Source organism: Rhinatrema bivittatum, chromosome 6 (assembly GCF_901001135.1).
Source record: "Rhinatrema bivittatum chromosome 6, aRhiBiv1.1, whole genome shotgun sequence".
Taxonomy (NCBI): Eukaryota; Metazoa; Chordata; class Amphibia; order Gymnophiona; family Rhinatrematidae; genus Rhinatrema; species Rhinatrema bivittatum.
This window is the reverse complement of record NC_042620.1, coordinates 107161268-107187577: the sequence shown is the minus strand read 5'-3', so window position 1 is coordinate 107187577 and position 26310 is coordinate 107161268. Positions and strand designations below refer to the sequence as shown.

The window sequence follows — 26310 nt, the reverse complement described above, 5'->3', positions numbered from 1 at the left end:
GCAGGTTGATCAAAACCACTGCATCTCCTATAAAGAGAGGATCAAGGGGACATAGAGTGAAGGAAAGTGAGCGTCAGGAAATACTCGAAACCCAGAAGTATTAATACAGTAATAAGGGAAGAAAGGGGAGGAGGGGAAAGGGGAAAAGCAAAAAATAGGAATCTACATACATGTATATTTATTTAATACTTTTATATACCGAAGTTCGTTTGTACATCACATCGGTTTACGTATAACGGATAGAGAGGAGGAAATGGAAAAGAGCAGTGTAGAAATTACATTAAACAAAATAACTGGATGAACAAAATGGCAATAAGTAGAAGGTTGTATATGAATGACGTGCCTTTCAAATGTGCACTGGTGAGGTGTCAACATATGAAAAGTCACTCGGGGTTATTTAGTCTGAGGCATTTGGTCTAGATTCAGGAATGATCCCTGTAAATACATTTAAAAAAAAAAAGTATTTGAAGACAAGATTAACATGACAACGGGGCACAAAGTAGCATAAAGACAGCTGGAGGAGTCAGCTAAAAGGAGGCTGCCACTCCAATTCCTTAATAAAATTAAGATCAAAAGCAACCCAAGGACAAATATAGCAAAGATAAGGAAAGACAATTAGCAGTCCAGTGAAACCATAAACAGAAGCAAGTTAACAGTATGTGGTAGGCGAAAGTGTTATAAAGATCAGATGGAGTTGGTGTTACAATTCCTGTCCGCGGAGCTACTCTCCGCGAGCAGGCCTCTCACCTTACCACGCTGCCGGGACATCTCACGCGGCTGGGAGGCCGCTGCCGAATTGCCTGCTTTTACGGCCTGGCTGCGGCTGGAGGCCGCTGCTGTCGCCGCGCCGTTGTGGCCCAGATGGCTGCACCCGACGCCATCTTCCTTGCAGCCTGTGCCGCCGCCGAAGCGCCATTCTTGTGGCCCTGATCCGCCGCAGAGTCCCACGGGAGGCCGCACCAGCCGGCTCCTCTCTGCAGCAGGGAGCTGCGACGTCATTGCTGGGGTCCTTGTCGGATGGCAGGAGGCTGCCCTGAAGCCTGCCTGCTCCTCCCTTCTCTGTTTCTTCCTCTGTGGCTGATTGCCGCTGTCCGCGGTACTGCTTCTTCTCCTGGTCCTGCTCTTAGGTGCCGGCGCGCGCCTCTTCTGTGTATTTAAAGGGCCAGTAGCAGGAAGTGCTCCTGGCCCCACCGGAATCCAGCTCCACCCGGTTTCCTGCTTCAGCCCTATTTAAGGGCCTTTCTTTAGTTACTCCTGGCCTTCGGATCAGGTTCTACAGTTGTTTGTGCTTCATGACCAGTCCAGGTCCTCCGTGGTCTTCTCCTGTTTTGTCTGCTTCATCTTCATGTTCCTGATGTCCTTCGTCCGCCCTTCCTGAGGTCTTCGTGTTCCTGATGTTCTTCGTTTATATCTCCTGATGTCCAATGTTCTTTCTGATGCCTTTGCCTTCGCCTCTGCTTCCATGCCTTGGTTCCTTGATGTTTGTTTGTTTGTTTGTTTGTTTGTTTATTTATTTAAGTCTTTTCTATACCATCATTAAGGTGAGTACCGTCACAACGGTTTACATAAAGGCACATAAAAGTACTGCTATTATAATCTTTCATTTTACATAGGTGCCATAAGGTTCGGTAACAGTTTTTTAAACAAGATTAATTATTAGAAGAGTGTAAAAAACATGTCCAGGTCAATTCTATAGCAGTTTGAGTACAAGACTTTCTTGGCGTGCCGTTGTCGTGTTCCGCAACCAGCCCATGGGCGGGCTGTGTAGGGCACCTCACGGTACAGGGCCATCTTCTAATGCGCAGTGCAAACCTCCGGAAGACTTCTGCTTCAGTCCTAAGTCTTGAATCCTGAGTTGTCTTTGAATCCTTGAGAATCTTGAATCTTTTGCTTGAGTCTTGTCCCGGTCTTCGGAGTTCCTTGCATTTGCGTCCGTCCATGCCAAAGACTCTGTTCGAACCTGCTCTGCTCCAGCATAGTCCACGACCAGTCCCACAGGTGGACTGTGTAGGGCACGCCTCGGGGCAGGCCTCTTCAGTATCTTCGCCATATTCCAGTATCAGCTTCCAGTATCGCTCCTAGAGTCTGCTTGGAGTCCAGCGTGGTCAGTGACCAGTCCCGCGAGTGGACTGTGTAGGGTGTGCTGCGTCGCAGTCTCGACCCAGCACTTTGATCCTATGTCTTGATCCTTCGTCTACAGTGTCCTCGCCTGAGTCTTCGTCCAAAGTCTTCCATGTTCCAAGGACTCCGCCTGCCCTCATCCTCTGTCCGGCCTGCCGCCTTTTGCCATTACCCAGTGGCAGGTCCGAAAGGGCTTGGAACGGTCTGAGGACTGTTCATCGATCAACATTGCATTGTTGGTCATCCTGGGGCGTGCAGGTCCGGAAGAGGGTCAGACCTCTCGTCTCCTTGTCTTCGCTCTAGCCTTGTCTTGCTCCTTGTTACCCATGCTTGCACCAGCTCACCTCCCACGGTGTGTCTTGGGGCTCCTCCCTGAGTCCCAGTAATTAAAAAAAAAAAAATCCAGTCTGTGACTATTTGCCAAAATCCCTGTATCTTTGGACATGTCCTATAGTGACATCACATTTCTTCAGTTGCATGTTTTTAGCATGCTTCTGTGAAATATAAAAATGTAATAAGAATTTTATATTGGGTTTCTCTCAAATCCATATTGCTAGTAAGTTGCTTAAGTCTTTTAAAATAACTAACACAAGTTTGGCTTGTGAACTCAGTGATTATTTCATCCCACCAGTGGTTCCTTTGGGACTGATATTCCATTGATTTTTTTTGAATGATTTTCATCAAAAACTTATAAACACCAAAATAGTGTGGTGAGAGGCATCTTCCTGGTCTAAATGAAATTGTCTATTCTCCTCCTTAAGCTCTTGTATATTTAAGGAGCATGCATAATGCCTCACCTATAAATAAGCGAAAAAATGCATTTACTCCACATAAAAATTTGTCATAATTCTTGAAAATCTACCATCTGGACATCAGCCCCAAAAAGATGCCACACAGTTTGCAGACCTAATATGGCCCATTTGAAAAAAAACAAAAAAAAAACCGCCAGTTGAATTTCATGTTGGAAATTCAAATTTCCCGCAATAGGGAGGAAGTGAGAGACCCTATAGTTCAGTTTCAGTTGAAGGCATATCCATGTCCAGGCTTTTAAAAGTAGTTTAATCAGTTCACTATGTTGTATTTGGAAAATAAGAATCTACTTACCTTCATATTGCGATTTACCAATAAACTTGAGCAATGTCTACCTTTTGAGCAAAATTTAAAAATTTGTTATCACTGGTTGTGGTCTGTTGCGATGAAGCTGTTTTGCCCCCAGCCAATGTGCTCACTCAATGTGAAGGTGTTTTTATGCTTGCTAGCCGCAGAGCCCCATGACCGGCTTCGCTCTTCTGTTGCCACCCCGCCTCATACAGGACTTCCCCCGAGGCGTACGCGCATGCCTCCTTCCGACTCTTAAAGGGCCCGCAGTTGGAAAACGCTGCCAGCCCTCCCTGATGACATCAGCCTTATTTAAGGCTGCACCCTGCTGCTAGCAGATGCCTTGGCAACAGGTCTCCTTGCTTCTGGTGAGCACAGGTTGTTACTAAATTCCTGAATTCCCTGTCTCCTTCCTTGCTTTCCTGGATCTCTTCAGTTCTGTCCCTGGACTGGACACTGACCACGAGTAATACCTCCTGCCTTGACCCCTTGCCTGGAAGTAACGCTGCCTGCCTCTTGACCATAAGTAAATCCGCCACTCCATCCAGCCAGCCCTGGCACCTGAGGGCTCAACCTAAGGGGAACGAGGGCTGGTAGTGGTGAAGCTCCAGCAGGGTCTCTGCCTGTCTCGAGCCTTACTTACTGATGGTTGGGACCTGTGGGGCTCCTCCCCACAGGTAGTGTCAACTCCCACTCGGTCCAAGGGTCCATGAGCGCAACATAAGGTCGCCATGTTAGGAATTCAGATGCAAAGTACATGGCAACCATCTTTCTAAAACAGCATCCAATTTACCATCGGGTATAATTTCTGGGAATCATATAAATCGAAAATTACTTCTTTGAGATCTATTCTGCAGTCCTCAAGTTTCGCTGCATGCTGATCTTGAGCAGTTTTTAAGGACGCCACCCAATCTTCCGTACATGAAACTCGTGTCTCCATATCCTGAACTCGTTTTACTACATCAGACACAAGTGGGTGAATTTCTTCAAATTTCTAATAGATCTTTTCAAACTTATCTTCTAAGATCAATGCTACAGCTGTTGCCATTTCACTCATCCTCAGGTCTTGAGTTTCAGGCAAGGGGAGGTAACTTAATGTACCCACCATCTTTCTGTCAGCGGTCTTCCCTCTCTCCTCTTTTCACTGTGGTTTATCCGCCATCACTGTCTGCAAAACTATATCTGAACCTGTTTGCGCTGTCAGCAAGTTTTTGCAATTGTGATCATGACTTTATTGCCACTGGGGTCAAGCTTAAACAGCCATTAATTTGTGAATAAAGGAGTGGGAACCTGGAGTAACTCAGGCGCATGTCCTGTCCCTCACATCACGTGACCTCCTGAATCTGTCAATTAAACCAGTGCCTGGGATATAAATGTGGTGTTAAACTTACCTTATGCAGCCTCCATTTGAACCCCTAAACTCAGCTCCATTGAAGTATTTAATCTGGAAAGTTCTTTTCTTAGTTGCAATCACATCCACTTGATGGATAAGCAAATTGCAAGCCCTAGTTCACTACCCACCATAGAGGCAATTTTTTCACGATAAGGAAGTCCTCAGAACCAAGGAGATTCCCTGAAAAACTGGGGTAAATCCCCCTTAGGAAACTTCATTAAAGGCCTAAACTCTTAGCTCTGTATTACCCTGTTTGCTAATAATAAAAAAAGACAGGTTGCAATTAAATTTTCCGTTTGTCAGATATGCATGCTTGTTTGACAGGCCAAGCTGTCAGCCCAAAAATGAGGAACTAAGTGTTCATGCAGTAACAATTCATTCTTATATATCTAAGAGCACATTATACATCTTATTCATCTTCTCCATTAGGAGGTGATAAAAAGCATTTTAGCAAATCATCTTTCTGTATCTATGCTGCTTAAAATTAATATTCTAATACACATGCCCAGTGCATGCATCGAAAGCATGATACAATGGACAGCTAAGCAGTATTATATATTCCTGGAATACTTTGTGCTTCTAACCTATAAGTAGAAATACTAAGCTATGTCATCTTTGGTTCTCTGCCTTAAGCAGTTTCAGCCATATTGGTAAGCCACACAGCGTAGTCTCAAATTATTGGCAGCTGCTGACATCGCCTAACAAAGGATTTTGACTAGAAATTCCAGTAAATTATGACATAATGCATCTTAAGTTCCTGCCAAAGGTAGTTTCTGTGTTCTGTTTAAACAAGTCAATAATTCTTATTACCTTCTTTCCAAAACCTTATGCTTATGAAGGAGAGAAGACACTTCATACACAAGACTGTAAAAGAGCTCTGGCATGTTACAAATAAAAACAGCATCATAGAAAACATCCCAACTTTTCGTATTGTGCAATCCAACAGACTTGGGACAAATGCTTTCCATTTGGATTATGAATTGTATTCAGCAATTGGTCTTGATCTCACTAATCCAGTCAGAATTCACCAGGTACAAGCAGCATCTGCATCCATTGCGCACCTTAAAGGAGTTCCAATTGAAGACATTTGCAAAGTGGCTACCTGATCATCAATGCACACTTTCACTTCCCACTACCGTCTAGATTCTCTGGCTTCTACAGGCAGTGTGGTGGGAATAGCTATGTTGCACCATTTCATACAGAAATAGCCTACTATCCATGGAGGAGTCTGGTTTGTAAAAAAAAAAAAAAAAAGGAAACACAATTGCAACCCTCAGCTTAGGACTCTCCACAGATTATATCTAATTCAGCCCTGCTTATTGATGGAGAAAGCAAGTTTGCTTACCTTAAAACAGTGTTTTCTGTAGATAGGGTGAATTAAACATGAGATGCCCGCCCTTCTCCCTGGACAGCAGATTATACTATCATATCAGCTTTGTAACAGACTGAGGAGCTCGTGCACATGCTCAGTAGGGCTCAAAAGCTCTACTAGCTTGGAGAGACAATTCTGTTAGATGCCACTTGATGACATCACCTACAGATCATATCTAATTCATCCTGCTAGCTATCGAAAACAGTGGTTTATGGTAAGCAAACTTGTTATATATCTTTTAATCCCATACGTTGAACCAAAGATACTGGATTGTATTGAAATGAAGGACTATGATTGGCAAAAATATTGTATTATTTTGACAAATGTGCAAAACTTTGCAGAATTTTTTGGCACAGAATTTTCCCAGGAGTAATATTGGAGAAGACAAGTTGAGAAAGAGAAGCAATGCTGTTAATACATTGAGAATCAATAATTTAAATATAATAAATAATATTACTGTAGAACACAGCAAGTCCACGACTGGCCAAATGATTTGACATCTTATAGGTCTGAATCCTAACCATTAAATCAATTTAATTTTAAGTGGTTTGATTTTCCTTTTCTTTAGGGGTTTGTTTCCCCACCCCACCCCTTTTGAGCCCCAGCTATGACAATTATGTCAAGCCCGTCGGGGTAAGGCCATTTAAACCTGCTCTCACCTCCTACGGGCTCCCCCGCCGACCACGAGATGAATCCTTCGCTCCTATCCCAGCGCGCAGGAGCTTCAGGCCATTCGCCTCATCTCCATCTTCTTCGGGCCATTCGCCTCGCCTCCAACGCGCCGGAGCTTCAGACCGCACACCATGTCTCCTCCTCCCAGCGCAGCAGCCAATCAAGAGCTGGGCGCATCCGGAGACGTCAAGAACAAGCGACCGCAGGGGATTTAAAATCCCTCCCGCCCTCCCGGCGTCACGCGCCGAAGGAGCACGACAAAGGGGCAGGCCCCTTTGTGTGCCCCTTCGTGGGCACCTTTGTGCGCACCTTGCTTCACCTTCTTCTACCTAAAGTCCCTCTAACCGTCGAATTTGCATGGCCCCGCTTAGACACCCTGAGGAATCAATCTAGTGGTCTTTCTCTCACAATGATCGCCCCCTCAGACGGTATTTCAGCAATCTCACACAGGTAACGCAAGAGGGCTATAAATCCAGCTTATTACCGGCTTCTTTCCCTCTCATCAACCCCGATCGCGGCTGGGTCGGCCTATGCAGTAGACGCCCCAATCCCACCTGGGTAAGGCCACTTGTACCTGGTAGCCTTCCCACTGCAGGGCCGCCACAGACCACGAGACCACTGCTTCGTTACGTCCATTCAACCCAGACGCTCCTCAGGCCCAACGAGCTGGCCTCCGGTCGCCACCATAATAGAAGCGGCTCACTCCACCATCCAATCAACAATAGCTTCTAGTGGAACCCTAAATCCAACTCGGACTACTTCAGAAACCTTCTTGGCCAGGTCTTATCATCTTCCAGCTCTTCGCTCCACCCTAAAATGCACTCCCTTACCATCCCCATCATCTACACACACCTCAGAAATAAAGAGATACCTCCTCCACTTCACACCATCCAGCAGAAGAGGCTAATCCCTATCATTCTTTCACCGATCACACAACTTCTTGGCCTCTCTCTCTTCACCTTGACCCTTTTCAATGCACAATCCCTCTCGAAAAAATCCCACATTCTTAATGACTATCTCTCAGAGGCCGCTCCAGACATCTGTGCCATCACAGAAACCTGGTTAAAACCCACAGACTCAGTTCTTCTAAATCAACTTCCCATACAAATCTATGATATTTTCTCGATTCCCAGACCCAAAAAAAGAGGAGGCAGACTTCTCCTTGCAGCCAAGAAAGGCCTAAAGATCACCCTTCAACATTCAAATCATATTTCTAACATAGAATGTGCGTATTTCAAATCCAAACAGATCCAAATTTGCCTTATCTACGCTCCACCCGGTAATCTCGAAACCGACCCATCACCCCTCATAGAATATGTAGCCAAACACATCAACTATGATTCCCCTGCACTATTAATGGGAGACTTCAACTTACATGTAGACTCAGCCATACGCTCCTCTAACTGTGAGACTCTCCTATCTTCACTTCGGCATTTGGGCTTCAAACAGATCATCAATAACCCAACTCACAAAGCAGGCCATACACTGGACCTGATATTCGTGAATGATGGCATCTCTCTCTCATCCTCTCCCACCTGCACACCGGTACCCTGGTCGGACCACCAAATCATCACTACGGTCCTCAAGATAACAGACACTCTTCCCTCCTCCTTCCCCAAAACCACAGTTCAATTTAGGAAACCCTGCTCGTCAGACACCCTAGCTAATCAACTATCCAAAGAACTTCCACAGCTCGATCTCTCATATGCAAATACAGCCATTACCTCATGGCATTCAATCACCAACAAAGTTGCAGACCAAACCTGCCCTCTAACCACCAAGGAGATTCACAAAGCCCAGGACAACAGAAAACCTTGGTTAACACCTGAACTGCAGGCTATCAAACTAGACCTCAGAAACAAAGAACATATTTGGCGCAGAAACCCCTGTTCCACAACTCTAGCAAGCTACAAATCCACCCTCAACAACTCCAGGAACTCCATCTTCAAAACAAAGAAAGACTTCTTTGCCAAAAAAATCCACCATTTCAGCTTCGACTCCAAAGCTCTTTTCTCTTACACCTCTGCGCTTTCCAGACCAACTCCACCATCCATTCCAGATGACCAAGCTCTCAGCAAAGTCACTGAACTGGCCACCTTCTTTGAAAACAAAATCATCAATCTCACCAGACCGTTTTCCACCCCATTATCTCACCAGGTCGCAGGGTTAGAATCCTTCGAGACTACCTCATCACTCGAAGTTGAAAATATTCTAAAGAAACTCAAACCCTCATCCCATCCTCTTGACACCATCCCATCTAATCTCCTTATCTCAATCCCAAAGACCGTTGCGAAACCCATAGCAAAAATCATCAACTGTTTGTTAGCCCAAGGTCTAGTTTCTGATTCGCTAAAGCAGGTCATCCTGAAACCACTCCTAAAAAAACCCACTTTATCAACTTCAGACCCGGCTAATTTCCGTCCCATAGCCAAACTACCCATCATTGCCAAGATTATGGAGAAAATAGTGAATAAACAACTCACAGAATACCTGGAGGAACACAAGATCCTGGCACCTTCACAATACGGATTTCGCAAATCCCTAAACACGGAATCACTTCTGATCTCTCTCATGGACTCCATCATATTGAACATGGACAAAAGACAACCTCACCTACTCATTCTCCTTGATCTGTCGGCTGCCTTCGATACGGTCAACCATGCCATCCTTCTAGACCGGCTCACAGACATTGGGATCTCGGGTACAGCTCTCGCCTGGTTTCACTCATTTCTTAGCAACAGATCATTCAAGGTAAAAATCAATAACAAAGAATCACACCCAATCAACTCTAACCTGGGAGTCCCTCAAGGCTCTTCCCTCTCACTTACCCTCTTCAACATATATCTTCTTCCTCTTTGCCATCTCCTTTCCAAGCTTAAAATCAAGCACTTCATATACGCGGATGATGTTCAAATTCTCATCCCCATTAAGGAGTCTCTACATAAATCCCTACAATTCTGGGACAGTTGTTTCCAAGAAATCAGCTCACTCCTCTCGAAACTTAACCTAATCATCAACAAAGACAAGACCGAAATCCTTATCATCTCCCATGAAGACAACTTTCTCACTAAAGAGACAACCTCTCTCCCTGTGGGGCAATCACAGGAAAACAGTCACGTTACCCCCAACTCCCCTTTAACTATCCTGGACAACCTCAAAAACCTGTCTTATGTCAGAGATCTAGGGGTGCTCCTGGACAACCAGCTCAACCTCAAAAGATTTGTAAACAACACGACCAAAGAGTGCTTTTTCAAATTACAAGTTCTCAAAAAGCTAAAACCCCTTCTGCACTCACATGATTTCCGTCTGGTTCTTCAATCAATTATACTCTCCAAAATTGACTACTGTAACTCCCTGTTACTCGGGCTTCCTGAAGTCACCATCAAGCCACTACAGATGTTACAGAATTCAGCCGCCAGGATCCTGACAAACTCAAAAAAGAGGGACCACATCACGCCCATACTCTACAACCTCAACTGGATCCCTATCAAATATAGAGTTCTCTACAAAATCCTAACCATCATGCACAAAACCTTACACAACCTAGCCCCATTGGACCTTACCTTCCAGTTCCACACTAACAACTCCTCGAGACCGATAAGAAAAGCATACCAAGGCACCCTATTCATCCCACAAGCTAAAACTTCTCTAAGGAATAGGGCCCTCTCCACAGCAGGCCCTACCCAATGGAACTCGCTCCCTCCGGATCTACGACAAGACCCCTGTCCAATCTCTTTCAAGAAAAAACTCAAAACTTGGTTATTCAGCCTAGCATTTCCAGAACCCGCCTGTTAACCAAGGCAGTCTCACTTTAATCTCAAAAGTTTTTTGCTATGTAACTAAAAGTTGTTTTGCTATATAACGCATATTGTACGATATCATGTAATATCTTATACTAGGTTACTCAAGTTCTTTAGTTATGCTCTGTTCTATGTAATTGCTCATAGTTTTTTAGACATTTTTTGTTCTATGTAATTGCCCTCAAGCAAACCTGTTGTTTCATTGTAAACCAGTTTGATTTGCATCTAATGTAAGAAGATCGGTATATAAAAGCCAAAAATAATAATAATAATAATTTCAAATGTTGTGCTGCAGGTACAGATTGGGAGAAAATCTTTTGAAAATAGGGATCTGAATAATAAAAAAGTAAAAGCACTATGGGAATTAATCCCTGAATGGAAGATACGAGTGTTCCCACATTTAACCAGTGGAAGAACTGAGATATACAACAAGTCAATTATGGTACAGTCCTGCCAGAAATTTCACACGATATTTTTTTAGGATGTTACCAGTAAGAATAACATTTTAAAAAGAACAAAACAGATTATAGACATAGTTGCATTAGAGGATCACCAGCTGCAAATGGTAGTGCCAGTCTATTTACCCATTTCATTTTAAACAGAGTCCCTCTTTCACTCATGATTTTCTTGGGTGTAAAATTTACTGTCCAGATAGGACACTTTCATATGCCTAGACAGTGCACCTTTTTTATTTGTGCTGTAAGGGTTCTCTTTTCACTTGTGTAAGAGACAAGATTAAAAATATAATAACGTTGTTATAAAAAAAAGATATTGGGTGCAACAAAATACTAGGAAGAGATATTGTTTGGAAGGGCAGTAATATATGTGGTTAATGAGCTCTTAGAGTATGAGCAACTGTGTAATTTTTCACCATTGTCTTATAATCATAGCTCTATTTTTTTCAAAAATTTAAATATGATCCAACTTCTTTTAACTCATATAAAGTGATTTGATACAGTCATTTATACTAAATCCTTTAAACATATATCTGATCTATAATATTTACAATACACCTTCAGTCTCCCCAGCAGTTAGGCAGGCTCCCAAAGTCCTGGAGGTAAAGGTCCATTCTCCAAATGAAGAAAGATTCATGGCCCCTCAGAATTTTTCACTGGAGTTGGTAGTGCTCATGCATAACGTCTCTTGCTCAATGCAGAAAGCAGAGCCCCATGCTTCCATCACCACCCTTTGCTTTACTTGGAAGATACGGGAGCCAGCCTGAAGAAAGCGAGAACCACCGTCTGCCTCTTCTGAGTCCAGGATGACATCAGAGGATTCTGCCCATAGTAATAAGGCAAGCTCCTAGAAGGAAGGAGAATATTCTTCTGAGGAGGAGCAATCCAATTGTGAGATTGTTTAGAAAGAAGGAGCTAACAATTCTCATTGCAGATGTCTTGAGCTTACTGAAAATCTTGGCCACCAAGGTAGTGAACCTAGCTGAGGGCAACTCCATTTTACTGGAGGTTCGCAGGCCGCACAAGGCTTTATCACTTCATGAGGCACTAAAGAATATGGCCCGTAGAGAATGGAGGAGTAGCCTAGTTGTTAGAGCAGCGGCTAGAACCAGGGAAGGTTCAAATTCCACTGCTGCTCCTTGTAATCTTGGTGAACACAAAAGGAATAGATGCCTTGGTCTTTTTCAACGCTTTATTGGTGCAGAGACGTTTCAAATAAAATCAATGGATCTTAACTTCTTACTAACAGGCCAATGCAAATCCATGCACAGGCTAGTGCACAGGATAATCCGCAGTAGGATGCACATTTTAGATGTGTGTCCATAACCCCTGATGCAATAAGGGGAAACGTGCGACCAAACCAAGGTATAGCCAATAGCACTCATCACATATAAATATCATGTTGATGAGGCTATTAGGGATGTGCAATCATTTTCCCCGAATTAGGTAATGTCAACGAAATTTCCTAATTTGGAATGGTTCGGAAGAACCGAAAAAAGATTGATTTTTTTCAGAAATTTCGGAAAAAATTCATTTTTGAGTTAGTGCGCACTAAGGGGTAGATTTTCAAAGGGATACGCGCGTACCCCCCGAAAACCTATCCCAAACCCCCCCCTGCGCGCGCCGAGCCTATTTTGCATAGGCTCGGCGGCGCGCGTAAGTCCTGGGGCTTGCTGGGAGTGATGCGGCATTTCGGGGGCGTGTCACGAGTGACGCGGCATTTTGGGGGCAGCGCCGCGGGCGTGGTTTCGGCCGGGGGCGTGGCCACGGCCTCCGGACCAGCCCCCGGACCGGAACATGGAGCATGGCAGCCGACCCGGTGCGCGCAAAGTTAGGGGGGGGGGGTTTAGATAGGGCCAGGGGGTGGGTTAGGTAAGGGAAGGGAAGGTGCGGGGGGATGGAAGGAAAGTTCCCTCCGAGGCCGCTCCGATTTCAGAGCGGCCTCGGAGGGAACGGAGGCAGGCTGCGCGGCTTGGCGTGCGCAGGCTGCCGATTTTGGGCAGCCTTGCACGCGCCGACCCTGGATTTTAATGGATACGCGCGGCTACGTGCGTATCTATTGAAATCCCACGTACTCTTGCTCGCGCCTGGTGCGCAAACAAAAGTACGTGTGTGCGCAGATTTATAAAATCTGCCCCTTACTCTGCTAGGTTAGTGTGCACTAACTCCCGATAGTGTGCACTAACCCAAAAATCAGGGACCCCGAAAAAAAACAAACCCAAACCACAGGAAAAACGACATTCCTGCGGGGGGGGACCGAAACGAAGCCCGATACGAAATTTTTACCCGAAGCACATCTCTATTAGCTATTACGCCTGATGAAAAAATATTCGTACATACGTGCACATTTTAACCCTCAAAAATTAACGCCAGCCCTGGAGCTGGTGTTAAGTTTTGAGGAACTCCAAAAGTTGAACAAAAATGCAGAAAATACTGCTTATCTATGGTTCCTCTGACTTAATACTATGGCGATATTAAGTCAGAGGAACCACAGAAAGCAACAACATGAAGAAAAAAAAGTCTTGACAGCAGTCAGGTTTGGCTGTACACGGGTTAGGAAAATGGACGTTCGTAAAATTGAGCATCCGTTTTCCTAACCCATTCACAGCCACTTCTCCCGGGCACCCGATGTTGAAGTGACACTAGGAATGCACAATTTCCCCTAGTGCCTGTCTCCTTTTTAACTCAGCAGCTCATTTGCCTACTGCATCGCATGCCCAGGAAAGGTGGATGGACGCGCGTTAGGAAAGTGGGCGCTCAATCATCAGCGCCCATTTTTCCCGCACAGATATTGCATCGGCCTGGTAGGCAATGTATATTTTGCCTTTCGTCCTCTTGTTCTGCCTTGTTTTGTCTGACTTCCCTTTTACCCTATATGTCTGGGAAAGATAATTTGAGTACCCCTTGGTGCCTCAAACCCCACCCCCCCCAAAAAATGTGAAGAATACAGAAATTAGGAACAAACATAGCCTAAGGAAGCAGCAGTACAGATGTACCAGGGAGTTCCTCCCCACCCCTATTTTCTGTTTCATTATAAAAAAAAAAAGGGATGGTGACCAGTTCCAAAATGAATTTAATTTCCAATTATTAAGTGAATGCTATGCAATTTCTTGGTTCATTTTGTGGCTTCACCTACTACTATGACAGGGTACTGGTGTCTGTCTCAGGCACAACTCTCTTATATCCAGGAGTGGCATCATGGGAGTGAAAATAATGTAGGTGTGTCCTCTGTCTCTGGCAGCTGTGGAGCAGAAATATCCCATTGATAAAGACTGTTCTAGTAGGACTCAAGGAAAGGAAATTATCAGGTAAGGCCTAATTTTACATTTCAAATTGCTGACTTAGAATAAAATACCATTTTAATGCAGTTGTAGTGCTGCAAAACCCAACTAAATGTGCAGAAGAGATGTGTGCCTGCTGAAGATATCTTCTGTGCTCAGTGGGATGTAGGGACATTTGACAGCTTTGTATCACATATATGGAAGAAAGTGCTTACCAATGTAGAAAATAAATAATTTTCTAGTTTCTCCTTCTAAAGTTATGTAATTATGTAACTAGGAGGGCAATTTTCAGAGGGATTGCCATGGGCAAAAAGCATCCTGATTATGCCCATAATTTTACCCATGTTATAGTGGAGGCATTCCCAGGGTGAAGTGAGGTTGAGGAAGAAAACTACATCCATAGTTTTTGCTGGAAAAAGTATCCACAGAAAAGGCAGGTGCCGAATCTCTGCGAGTAGTTTTTCCTTAGGCGGTTTTCAAAATAAAAGCACATGTGTACACTTAGAATTCGGAGTATTGCGGGCAGTTTGAAATTTGCCTCCCTGTGGGGTAATTTTAATTGTCCATATGAAATCAAAGTTTGCAGGCAATTTTTATATACAGATTTTGCACTGATTTTTAAAGCAAAAGTGTACATATACTTTCACTTTGAAAATTCTACAGAAAAACTACCTGCACGCATCTATCCCTGCTAACTTGTGCAGATAGTTTTCTGGAGAAAAATTAAGCACATGCTTTTGAAAATAAAAAAGTATGCTCTTAGTCCCAAACTCCTCCTCAGCCTGCCCACAAGAACACCTCTTTCCATTATTGGTAAAATTTACATACACAAAGTCCCTGTAGTGGGTAAGAAGAATGGTAGTTTTTGTCTTGTAGTCTGGATCACACAAATACACTAAGGGGTGGATTTTAAAAGAGTTACACGCGTAACCCTTTGAAACCCGCTCTTGCGTGCACCGAGCCTATTTTGGATAGGCCCAGTGACGCACGCAAGCCCTGGGACGTGCATATGTCTCGGGGCTTGAAAAAAGGGGTGGGGAGTGGGCGGGGAGGTCCGGGGGCAGGAAGAGAGCAGGACCAAGGCCTCCGGCATAGCGGCCATGCCGGGGGATCGCACGCTGGCACTCGGCCGGTGCGCGCAACCTACGCCTGCAAATAAAAAAAATAAAGATAAGGGGGGGATTTAGGTAGGGCTGGGGGTTGTGTTAGATAGGGGAAGGGAGGGGAAGGTGGGGGGGGGGGCGGAAGGAAAGCTCCTTCCGAGGCCTCTCTGATTTCGGAGCAGCTTCGGAGGGAATGGGAAAAGCCATTGGGGCTCTCCTAGGGCTCGGCACGCGCAAGGTGCACAAGTGTGCACCCCCTTGCGTGTGCCAACCCCCGGATTTTATAACATGAGCGGCTGCGCATGCATGTTATAAAATCGGGCATAGATTGTGCGCACAAATCTACGCCGGTGCATAGTTACAAAAATCTGGCCCTTAGAAAATAATGAAACATGACCACTACAGCTTATCAGGCCAATGCACTATAAACACTAAAAATGAGCGCTCTTGATTGAGTGCCCATTTTCCTAATGTGCATCGATCAAACTCTCCTGGGCGCACGATGAAATATGCTAATGAACTGCCCCATTAAAAAGGACGCACTGGGGAAATTGTGAGTTCCTAGCGCATCCTTGGCAACGGGCGCTGAGGACATGTGACTGTGTGCGGGGTAGGAAAATAGACGCTTGATATGCATGTCTGTTTTATCCCGCAGCAGCTAATTGACCGGCACAATATACAAGCACACATACACTGCCTGGAGAGTGAATATTGTGCATGTGTATTGTGCGCCCAGAAAATTTTTTTTTTCGGGCAAACATTTTTAATTTTGAATGGTGCTGCTTTCTGCAGTTCCTCCTACTTAGTTTTGCAACGATACTAAGTAAGAGGTACCACAGAAAAGCAGTATTTTTTAAGCTGAGCCCTTGACATGTGGCAAGATTTTATGCCTGCTCCAGGGCAATCGAAAAATTTTCCCCTGTTAAAAAGTGCATGTTGGGTGCACAGTGATTTTTTAAATTTATTTATTTATTTAGAATTTTTCTATACCGACATTCTTGAACAAAGATATCAAATCATATCGGTTTACAATTGAACAGGACAGTCGCGGCTATAGCGTTACATCGAACGTAGAACATTGAGCAATAAACATAGAACGGGTCAACAATTCAACAATAACAAATTGGTGAAATGCTTCATCAGTGAATAACATAATATATATATAGAGTAGAATATATATATAATATAATATATAGAGTAGAACATTGAGCAATAAACATGGAACAGGTCAACAATTCAACAATAACAAATAGTGACATGCTTCATCAGTAAATAACATAATATATAGAGTTGCGACAACTGGGGCGGCTGTGTGTGTAAAGTCAAAATAAGTTTAGTGAAGTGTTATTATGCAGCTGCATAGTGGATAAGGCATAGTGCAATCATAAGGCATAAGGTAGCAATGAGAATATGGCTGTGTGTTGGAGGGGTGGAGGAGTATGTAGAAAGGAAGGATGAGAGGCGTTGAATCAAGGTTGGCAGGATATAATACGGAAGTAATGGGTGATTAAGACTCCTTAAAGATCTTTAAGGATCGAGTGTCTCCTTAAAGAGTGTGGTACGGAAGAGAGGGTACTCAAGTGTTTCCTTAAAGTCTTAATGTGTCTTATGCCCTGAAGTTACCTTGTGACATGTTATGTCTTTTGACATAACATGTCAAAAGGGGTAATAACATGTCATGTCATATTACCCCCATGTGACATAACATGTCACATGGGGGTAATAGTGAACAGACTCATCTACATGCCATTTACATGTGATGAGCACTATTAGCTACGCGCTTGTTTGGACGGCGTTTTGGACGTGCTAATCCTATTACTACATTGGGAGTTATTCTAGTGCGTCCAACCGAGTATCAAGCTGTGCACTAGGCTGAGCACACCTGGTGTATTGCCAATCCCAGAGGTTCATAAGGATCACGTGATACTGGAGGTAGATGTTGGCTATAAAACATTTATTCACAATCACAGACTAAGCAGAAAGCGTTTACATACATATCACTAATGCATAATTACTGACAAATTGGAATATTATAGAGAAATAAGGAAAGTAACAGAAATATATTTACATACGTTCCTTTAGCAATATGTTGAGACTTCTTTCCTTCTCTCCCTTGCTGTAGAATATTTGTCCAAGGGAATATGAGCTCGTGGACCACCTCTCATCTGGAGTCAGGCAGATATTCTGCCTTTCACTATCCTTAATATACCATTCTTTCCTTTTGATTTGTGTTCAAAACAGCATGTTTATCAGCCACGCTCAGCCACACTAGCTTCAATGGAAGTAGCTCACACAGCACGTCTGCAGCTGTTTCTCTGTTTCCTTTTACTTATTCCAAGGCAGCAGAAAATATCTGTTTCCAGGAGAAAATGTCTTAAGAATATCTGTTTCTCCATTAACCCTATCTTTACTGTACATCTAGATGTCTTCATGCTTTAACTATAAATACACTAAATATCCATACCACAGCCCCTACGCATGTACTTTTACCCGCCTATAGGGAGCCCATTTTTATGAGTAAATCACTGTTTTACCCTTGGAAATGACTTTGAAAATTACCTTTCCTATGATCAGAGAAATTGACTTTATATTTCCAATTTTTCAAGTCAGTCAATTTAAAATGTCTCTTAACATATGGTAGAATACACATAGTACATCTAATTAAAATGTAAAACTATTTATGTATTGTATGTTATTTTTTGTTCATTGTGGTGATAGAAGCAAAGCATTTTGAAATAGCTCCAGATGAACAATTGATTTCAAAGGCGAGAGATCTTCGTCAGGTTACCGTACTTCCAAAGCAAGAGTGGGAAAGAATTAAAGATAATCTCAACAATCCAGATAAAGAAATAAAACGTATTCTTGCTGAAATGAAAGAAAAGAAAGATTTGCATTTACGTTCTAAAGAAGTTGTGAAACACTGGACCAACACAATTGCAGTAAGTAAAACTTGAAATTGATTGTAGAAGGTAATTCACTAAGCTTCCATTAAATTTGCAGAAACAACATTTAGATATTTTCAGAATGTGATTGTTTATCACTGAGATACTCAGTACCAATACTGTGATGATAATGGCAGATTTACTGTGATGATGCTGATCCTGTTATTAGAGGTCAGCAATCAATAGTCTGTGTTCTCGTTATTGTCCAGCATCAAGAGAGACAAATAATTGGCAGGGCTTGCATTTTTTTAAGTAAAAAAAATCTAGACCTTGCACATTTTATCTATCTGTATAAAAGTAGAAATCAATGTGACTACATTTTTTATTAGTTATGTTGAACTTTGACCAAACACGGTTAACTGGAGGAAGAAGGCATCTTAAGACTAGTGGCTCTACTTCTAATAATTGTTTCATTTAAAGTTGCAAGATAATACAACTTCAAGATTCAGAATAGCCTCTAACATAGGGGCCGATGCAATACAGTGTGCTCAGCTGAGCGCACTGTTAACCTGCAGTCGGACGCGGGTAGAATAGGTTCTAATCAATCCCCTAATGCAATAAAGGGATTAGCACATATTCAACACGCATCCAACGTGGAGTGAATCTAATAGCGCTCATCACGTGCAAATGCATGTTAATGAGGCTATTAGGCATTCACCCCTGATGCAAAAAAAAAAAAAATGTGCGTCTTGGACGCACATTTAACTATCATCTATCATTGTGATATTAAGTAGGATGAAAAATCAAAGACACAAAAAAGTTAAAAAAAACAAAACAAAACAAAAACCCCCCAAAAAACAGAGAGTCAGGTTCAGGAAACGACGCTTGACTGACAAGCATTCGTTTCCTGAACCCTCTGCATCTGTTTTCCTTGCCAGGAGACTGCCAAATCACTAAAACCGATTTGGGTTCTCGTAAGCAAGGAGGCGCTAGGGTTGCGACACCATCATTTACATATTGCATGGCCTGGGGCGCGTTAAGCGAGCGGGCGCTGACTGTTCAGTGCCTGCTTTCTATGCAAATTTATTGCATCGGCCCCATAATGCCTTTGTTTTCTGGTCAGGCAACCTCTTCCTTGTATTTCCAGCCCATTTTGGCCCTGACCCAATCCAACTCATTGTTATTTATGGTAAGGGGATCCAAGACTAGAGTGCAACAATAATAATGGGAGATTTCAGTTATCCACAACTTAAACAAAGGGAGTCGACGGTTAACCACAACAAACAAAGTCAAATCCAAACAATGTGGAACCCAGTAAATATTTTAAATAATAGCCTAAAAAGGTGTCAGCAAGCCTGACGTTGTGTGACTTCTAAATGAGACACCAACCGGTCTTCTAATCATTCACTTTCATCATCTTTTAATACTTCAGAAATTATTTTTATAACATTTTTTCAATTTTTCTTAAAATAGTCCTCCATCCATAGAGATTATCACGACCCAGACTCTTGAAAATAATTGTTTACATAGCCCAACACGGCCAGTGTTTCGCTTATTAGCTTCCTCAGGGGCATGCGAAAAACATTTGAACAAGAGTCTTTTACCTATAAAAAAATAATATTGTTTTTAGAATAATAACATCAATAAGATGAAAGAGTACTTATCTTGAATTGGTAGGGCTATCCTTTTATTATTTTTATTTTTTTTTCTTTATTAGTTTTTCAAAACTATTACAAGGTAAGAATCAACTTTGCAAAATGAAATATTAAAGTTTTGAACATACATTCTAATTACACAACTTACAGATAAGAAGTAAACATATTTGTTCAAAAACTAAACATCATAGAGGCAATTCCAAGAGGACGAAATTTGTAAGTGAGGAAAAATGTTTTTTTTTTTTTTAAACATTATAGTAGAATAATTTGGATATTCATGAAAGTTTCAACAATATACTAATTACTTACACCACCATCTTTAATAGATATCTGCATCCTAGCATTCAGAAAATCTTGCAATTGAGATACCTCAAAGAAAATAAAAACATTTCCCTGTTTTATTACACATTTACATGGGTATTTTACAACCATAGTTGCCCCCAATGCCATGACGCTAGGCTTTAAAGAAAGAAAAGCTTTGCGTCTAATCTGAGTATTTCTGGCAAGGTCGGGGTATACCCTGACCTTACCACCTAAAAATTCAATACTCATGTTTTTAAAATATGCCTGCATAACCAGGACAGCTAATTACCTGAAAAAAAAAGAACTTCAGAGCCTGCTTGAAGTACTGTTTCCTCATTGGGTGAGTTTATTCTCATTGAATTACCATCTGGACCCTGACGTCAGTGGGAGGGGCTGGAGAGTGCCTCTAAGACTGGCACTGATTGGCACGCCACTGCCGCCGGCGCGCCGCCAAAGCCGCACTCATGGCTTTGCCCGGCTTAGCCCGGATTAGTTTGGGTTAGTTTGTGAAGGCTAATAGATTTTAATATTTCTGTTTAAATTGTTATTTTTTGTGATAGCTGTCCCACCAAGAGGCGAATTTTAGGTTTGGTAACGTGGAAGGGTATCTCTGGATATATTCTTTGTATATTTAATCTTTTTAGTACAATATGCCTCATAAACGTAAAGCCAAGGTGAGAGTATACCCAGCAGAACAATCACCTTCGCTACAACAAAGATTTATTCCTGAGTATGCTGTTTCAACATCAACTCAGGGCTTGGCAAATCCCATAGGTGGGAATGTGGGAGAAACACAAGTTTCACCAGGGGAAATATCACTAAGCCCACCCCTACCTGACCAGCTGATTATAGCTTCCCCACAAACTCCTTCGAATGTTGCTGGAGTAGGAGGAGAAACTCTCGCCCCATTACCCCAGCATGCTGGGAACATTGAGGGTAGTTTGGAGAAAGCTAGGTCTTCGACTCCAGATTTTAAATTAAATCTGGATGAAGGAAACAGCATCCTAGCGGGGATTGGAGAAAAATCAGCTGTAACATTAGATTCTTTGGCAGATCTAATGAAAAGATTGGCATATAACATTCAAGAACAATCAAAGTTATTACAGCATGTGTCTAATAAACTGGACTCTGTTACTCAAGATCATCAACGGATCCTTTCGGATCAGTGCATACAGATTATTTCTTTGGAAGGGGAAGTTAGAGGTTTAAAAGATCTAACCACTACTATTACTCATGAAAGATCTGCCACTTTGAGGAAAATAGAGTACTTAGAAAATACAGTAAACCATTTGAATATTAGGTTATTAAATTTCCCTAAATTAAGAGAGGAAAATTTATTGACAACTTTTAAAAAATATTTGGAAAAAAAATTTAAAAATTTCCTCTGAAAAACTTCCTGTTATAAAGAAAATAATTCAATTACCTTATAAGCAAAATGAAGTAAAAATACTGAATCTAAGCAACCTATACATTTCCAGAATTTAACTCAATATTTGGAAGAAACATAGGATGAGATTTTGGATCGGATTACTTTATTAGTAACATTTCAGACCCAACAGGAAATGAATCTGGTTATGCGGGCTAACCTTTTAAACGGGGCGTAACGTCTTGACCATCTCATCAAGGAAACAAAGGAGGAACTGAAGCCAAGGCTCGCGTCTCTTTAAATCCTCAACTACTATAAGACGTCACCAAGTATGTAAAACATCCATGACGCGTTTCCTGTATTGATCTGTTAAACATAATAAAAAAATGAATTTATCCCAAAAAGACATGTAAATCTAACTCAGCATTCAGACCCGCTGGTGCAACAGTATTTAGTCTATAGATCCAGCGTTGTTCTGACTGCAATAATTTGGCTTTTTCTCCCACATCCGGTGGAGGATTCTTCACGTCATACTTGCGTTTTACCTTATTCTTCACCTGCTCCAGCGATTCGTCATTCTATTCTGAAGTACTGGCACGTCCTACAGACGTACGACATCTTTAAGATACCTCCACGCATTACCTTCTCGCGCGCCACAAATTTGAAAAACATGCTAGTGAGATCTGATAGTTCTATCAATCCGGAATCAGAGAACATCTTGATTGGATCACACCATCCATGTAATAACTGTTCATTGTGTACTTCTTCAATGTCGATTCAAGATTCTCTGACTGTGAAATCCAGCTATAGAATTATTCTTAAACACAATACTATATGTAATTCTACGATGGTTGTGTATTTAATTCAATGCCCTTGTTTACTACTTTATATTGGCAAAACAAAACGTCTTTTAAAGACAAGGATGATTGAGCACTGGTCCAACATAAAGAATGTCAGGGTTGACGAATCTTTAGTCACTCACTGTACTGAATTTGGGCACTGTTTTAGTGATTTACAATTTTGTGCAATTGACCATATACCATTACATTGGCGCGGCGGAGATCGAGAACGAATATTATTGCAGTCAGAACAATGCTGGATCTATAGACTAAATACTGTTGCACCAGCAGGTCTGAATACTGAGTTAGATTTACATGTCTCTTTGGGATAAATTCATTTTTTTATTATGTTTAACAGATCAATACAGGAAACGCGTCATGGATGTTTTACATACTTGGTATGACTTCAGTTCCTCCTTTGTTTCCTTGATGAGATGGTCGAGATGTTACGCCCCATTTAAAAGGATAGCCCTACCAATTCAAGATAAGTACTCTTTCATCTTCTTGATGTTATTATTCTAAGAACAATATTATTTTTTATAGGTAAAAGACTCTTGTTCAAATGTTTTTCGCATGCCCCTGAAGAAGCTAATAAGCGAAACACTGGCCGTGTTGGGCTATGTAAACAATTATTTTCAAGTGTCTGGGTCGAGATAATCTCTATGGATGGAGGACTATTTTACGAAAAATTGAAAAAATGTTATAAAAATAATTTTTGAAGTATTAAAAGATAATGAAAGTGAATGATTAGAAGACCGGTTGGTGTCTCTCATTTAGAAGTCACACAACGTCAGGCTTGCTGACACCTTCTTAGGCTATTATTTAAAATATTTACTGGGTTCCACATTGTTTGGATTAGATTTCAGTTATCCCAATATTGATTGGGTAAATGTCACATCAGGACATACTCAGGAGGTAAAGTTCTTAGATTCTATAAATGACTGTTTAATGCAGCAGCTGATCTGGACCCAGAGATGGGGGAGAACTACTTTAGATTTAGTTCTCAGTGGAACACAGGACCTGGTTCAAAGGGTAAAAGATGTTTATCTGCTTAGCAACAGTGATCACAATACAATTAAATCTGACAATCACTGGAGGGCAGATACTAATTAAAATGCAGCAGTAGCATTTAACTAGGATAAAATAAGGACATTAGAAAAAACCCCAAAAGGTAGTGGAGTGAATTTTCAAAGGAGTTACATGCATAAAAATAGCATATACTATAGCAATTTTCAAAAGCTTTTTTTGCATGTAAATTTGGAAAATTCAGCCTTAAAGAACGAATGTTCAAAGGAGTTGCACGAATAAAAGTAGCAATTTTCAAAAGGTAATTTATGCACGTAAAACCCAGTTTTATACACACAAATCATTTTGAAAATTATCTCTACCGTTGTCAAGGTTAAAAATATGTGGACTTTTTTTTAAAATATCATCTTGGAAGACTAGATAAATATATTTCATGCATTAAAAAAGGCACTAGAATGCCAAAGAGTCCCACTGGAACATCAATTGCCTGGAGGCTCGGGTGGTAGGGCTGGCATGCTTGCAGTTCAGCCATAGGCTGCAGAATCAAGCGGTTCGCATGATGTTGAACAATGCGACAACCATGGCCTATATCAATTGCAAGGGAGGAACCAAAAGCCAGCAAGTGTCACAGGAAATAGACCAGCTGATGGAATGGGCGGAAGGTCATCTGCAGATAATCTTGGCCTCACATTGCAGAAAAAGAAAACATAAGAGTGGACTTTCTCAGCAGGGAGAGTCTAGACCCAGGAGAGGGGAGAGGGAAAGAGAGAGAAGAATTTATTTTCCCTGTACGTACCCGGTTCAGTCCAGACGGTGGGTTATGTCCCCCGTCCAGCAGATGGAGTCAGACAAAGCTTCGGAGGGTGCTGCCTTATAAATCAGTGCACCCTCTGCCACTCTTCAGTATCTTTCTGACTCCAGCAGATAGGAGCAGGGGAACCTCTGTTTCCCCAGTACATTGTTAGAGTACTTGTTTTCTCCTCTTTCTACTTTTAAGCTTCTTTAGATGGATCAAGTTCTTTAGATTTGGGAAAAAAGAAAAAAAGAATTTACTGTTTTAAACTTGCAGACAGATCTGTTCCCTCTCTCTCTCTCTGTCTGTTTTTTCCCTTCACCTTGGCTGTACGGGGTAAGTTTGTGTACTTATTTGGTCCTTTCAGGTTTATTTCCCAATACAGCTCTACTGGGGGTGCATGTTGGAGGTTTCAACCTCTCCCCCGCTGCTGCGTTCTGACCCGTGGCCCTGAGACGCGCATTCCTTGGGGCTGCTAACCGCAGAGAGGTCACATTCCTCTGTGGCGCCTGTGGAGCTCCTAGGGTCGGTGTGATTTAGTAAGCGGAGGCTCTTCCCGCTTCCCATGGCACTGCCTGTCATTTCCTCGTGGCTCCCCTCCCCTCCTTCCGGTCATGCCAGGGGCCTTCTGATGTTCAGCGTGCGGGGAGCCCGGGTCAAGGCTCTCCCGCGAGGGGATCTACATGAGGTGCCTCCCTGGGGGAGAGGGCACCTCGCAGCCGGCGGGATGTTCAGTTTCGCACGTCCAAGCGCACTCTCACAGGCAGAGGCAGGCCCTGATCCCGCTTAGCGTGGGAACGGTGGCCATTTTGGATGTAGAGCCGGCGGGCCCGGCTCCCCCAGAAGATGAATCGGACGATATTTCTACGCTTTTACCTCCAGTTTTAACACCGGTTCCCTCTCTGGGGCCCGTCTTGCCTTCTGGGGATTCCTTGGTTTTGCCTCCCTCGGGCCCACCCCCGTTTTCCACAGACTTTGTGCTTCTCATGCACATTGCCTATCTGGCCAGGATGTCCCAGCCTCTGCATTCCGCTCCTGGGCCTCCGCCTCCCAAAGTCTTCAGGACGGCTGACCCTCCTCCCGTGGGAGTCCCCCAGGGGTCCTCTAGGGTGTGTCTGGTTCTCCCCCCCCTGTGGGGGGGGGAGGTGGATCTGGTGCCAGACCCGGACCTGGATGATCCCCTGCTTGCTTCACAGATGAAAGGGGACGACCCTAGGGTGTTGCGGATTTTCCAGAGAGACGAGTTGGACACCCTTATCCCACATATCCTACAAGAACTGGACATTGAGGCCCCTCTGGATCCGCCTGGTCCCACTCCGGGGAAGAAGAGAGACCCCGTGCTTGCAGGGCTCCGCCCTCCGACCAGGGCCTTTCCTACTCATCCTACTTTTCTCTAGCTGTTGGCCAGGGAATGGGACTCGCCCGAAGCCTCCCTCAAGGTCATCAGGGCAATGGAAAAACTGTACCCCCTCCCTGAGGACTTTCTAGAGCTGCTTAAGGTCCCGAAGGTCGACTTCACGGTTTCAGCAGTCATGAAGCGAACAACCATTCCGGTGACGGGAGGGACAACGCTACGGGATCTGCAAGACAGAAAGCTAGAGGTCTATCTCAAGAGTGTTTGAAGTTTCCACACTGGGAGTCCGTGCGACCATCTGTAGCTCACTGGCACAAAGAGCGGGAGTTCGCTGGGTGCAGCAGCTCCTCACTTCTCAAGAGCTACCACTGGAGGAAGCTCGTCAGGCTGACCGTTTGGAGGCCGTTATGACCTCCGAGTTCTGGCCAGATCCATGGTATCGGCAGTCTCGGCCCGACGTCTTCTCTGGTTCCGCAACTGGTAGGCAGATTCCTCCTCCAAGACACAATTGGGATCTCTTCCTTTTAAAGGGAAATTCCTTTTTGGGGACGATCTGGACCAGATAATCAAATCTCTCGGAGAGAACACGGTACATAGGCTCCCGAAAGATCGGCTGCGAACTACCAGATCGTTCAATGCCTCCAGAAGCTGGTTCCGCGGTCAACGCTGCTTCCACACCACAAGATAGGCGATGCCTTGGGCGCCCTCTTCCCGATCTCAGTCTTGGTCCTGTTCCTTTTGAGGCCACAGACCGGCAAGGGAGGGGATGGCACAAAGGGCATCTTCCAAGACTCCAC

General features: G+C 43.2%; 1 protein-coding gene across 1 annotated transcript in view; it reads left to right on the top strand.

The window, feature by feature from the left end:
* CCDC173 (coiled-coil domain containing 173) overlaps positions 1 to 26310 on the top strand; it is a 115963-nt gene that overhangs the window by 5938 nt on the left and 83715 nt on the right. Inside the window, exon 2 of the mRNA XM_029605699.1 lies at positions 18014 to 18234. Coding sequence (XP_029461559.1) covers positions 18014 to 18234 — 221 coding nt within the window. The remainder of the gene's footprint in view (positions 1 to 18013; positions 18235 to 26310) is intronic.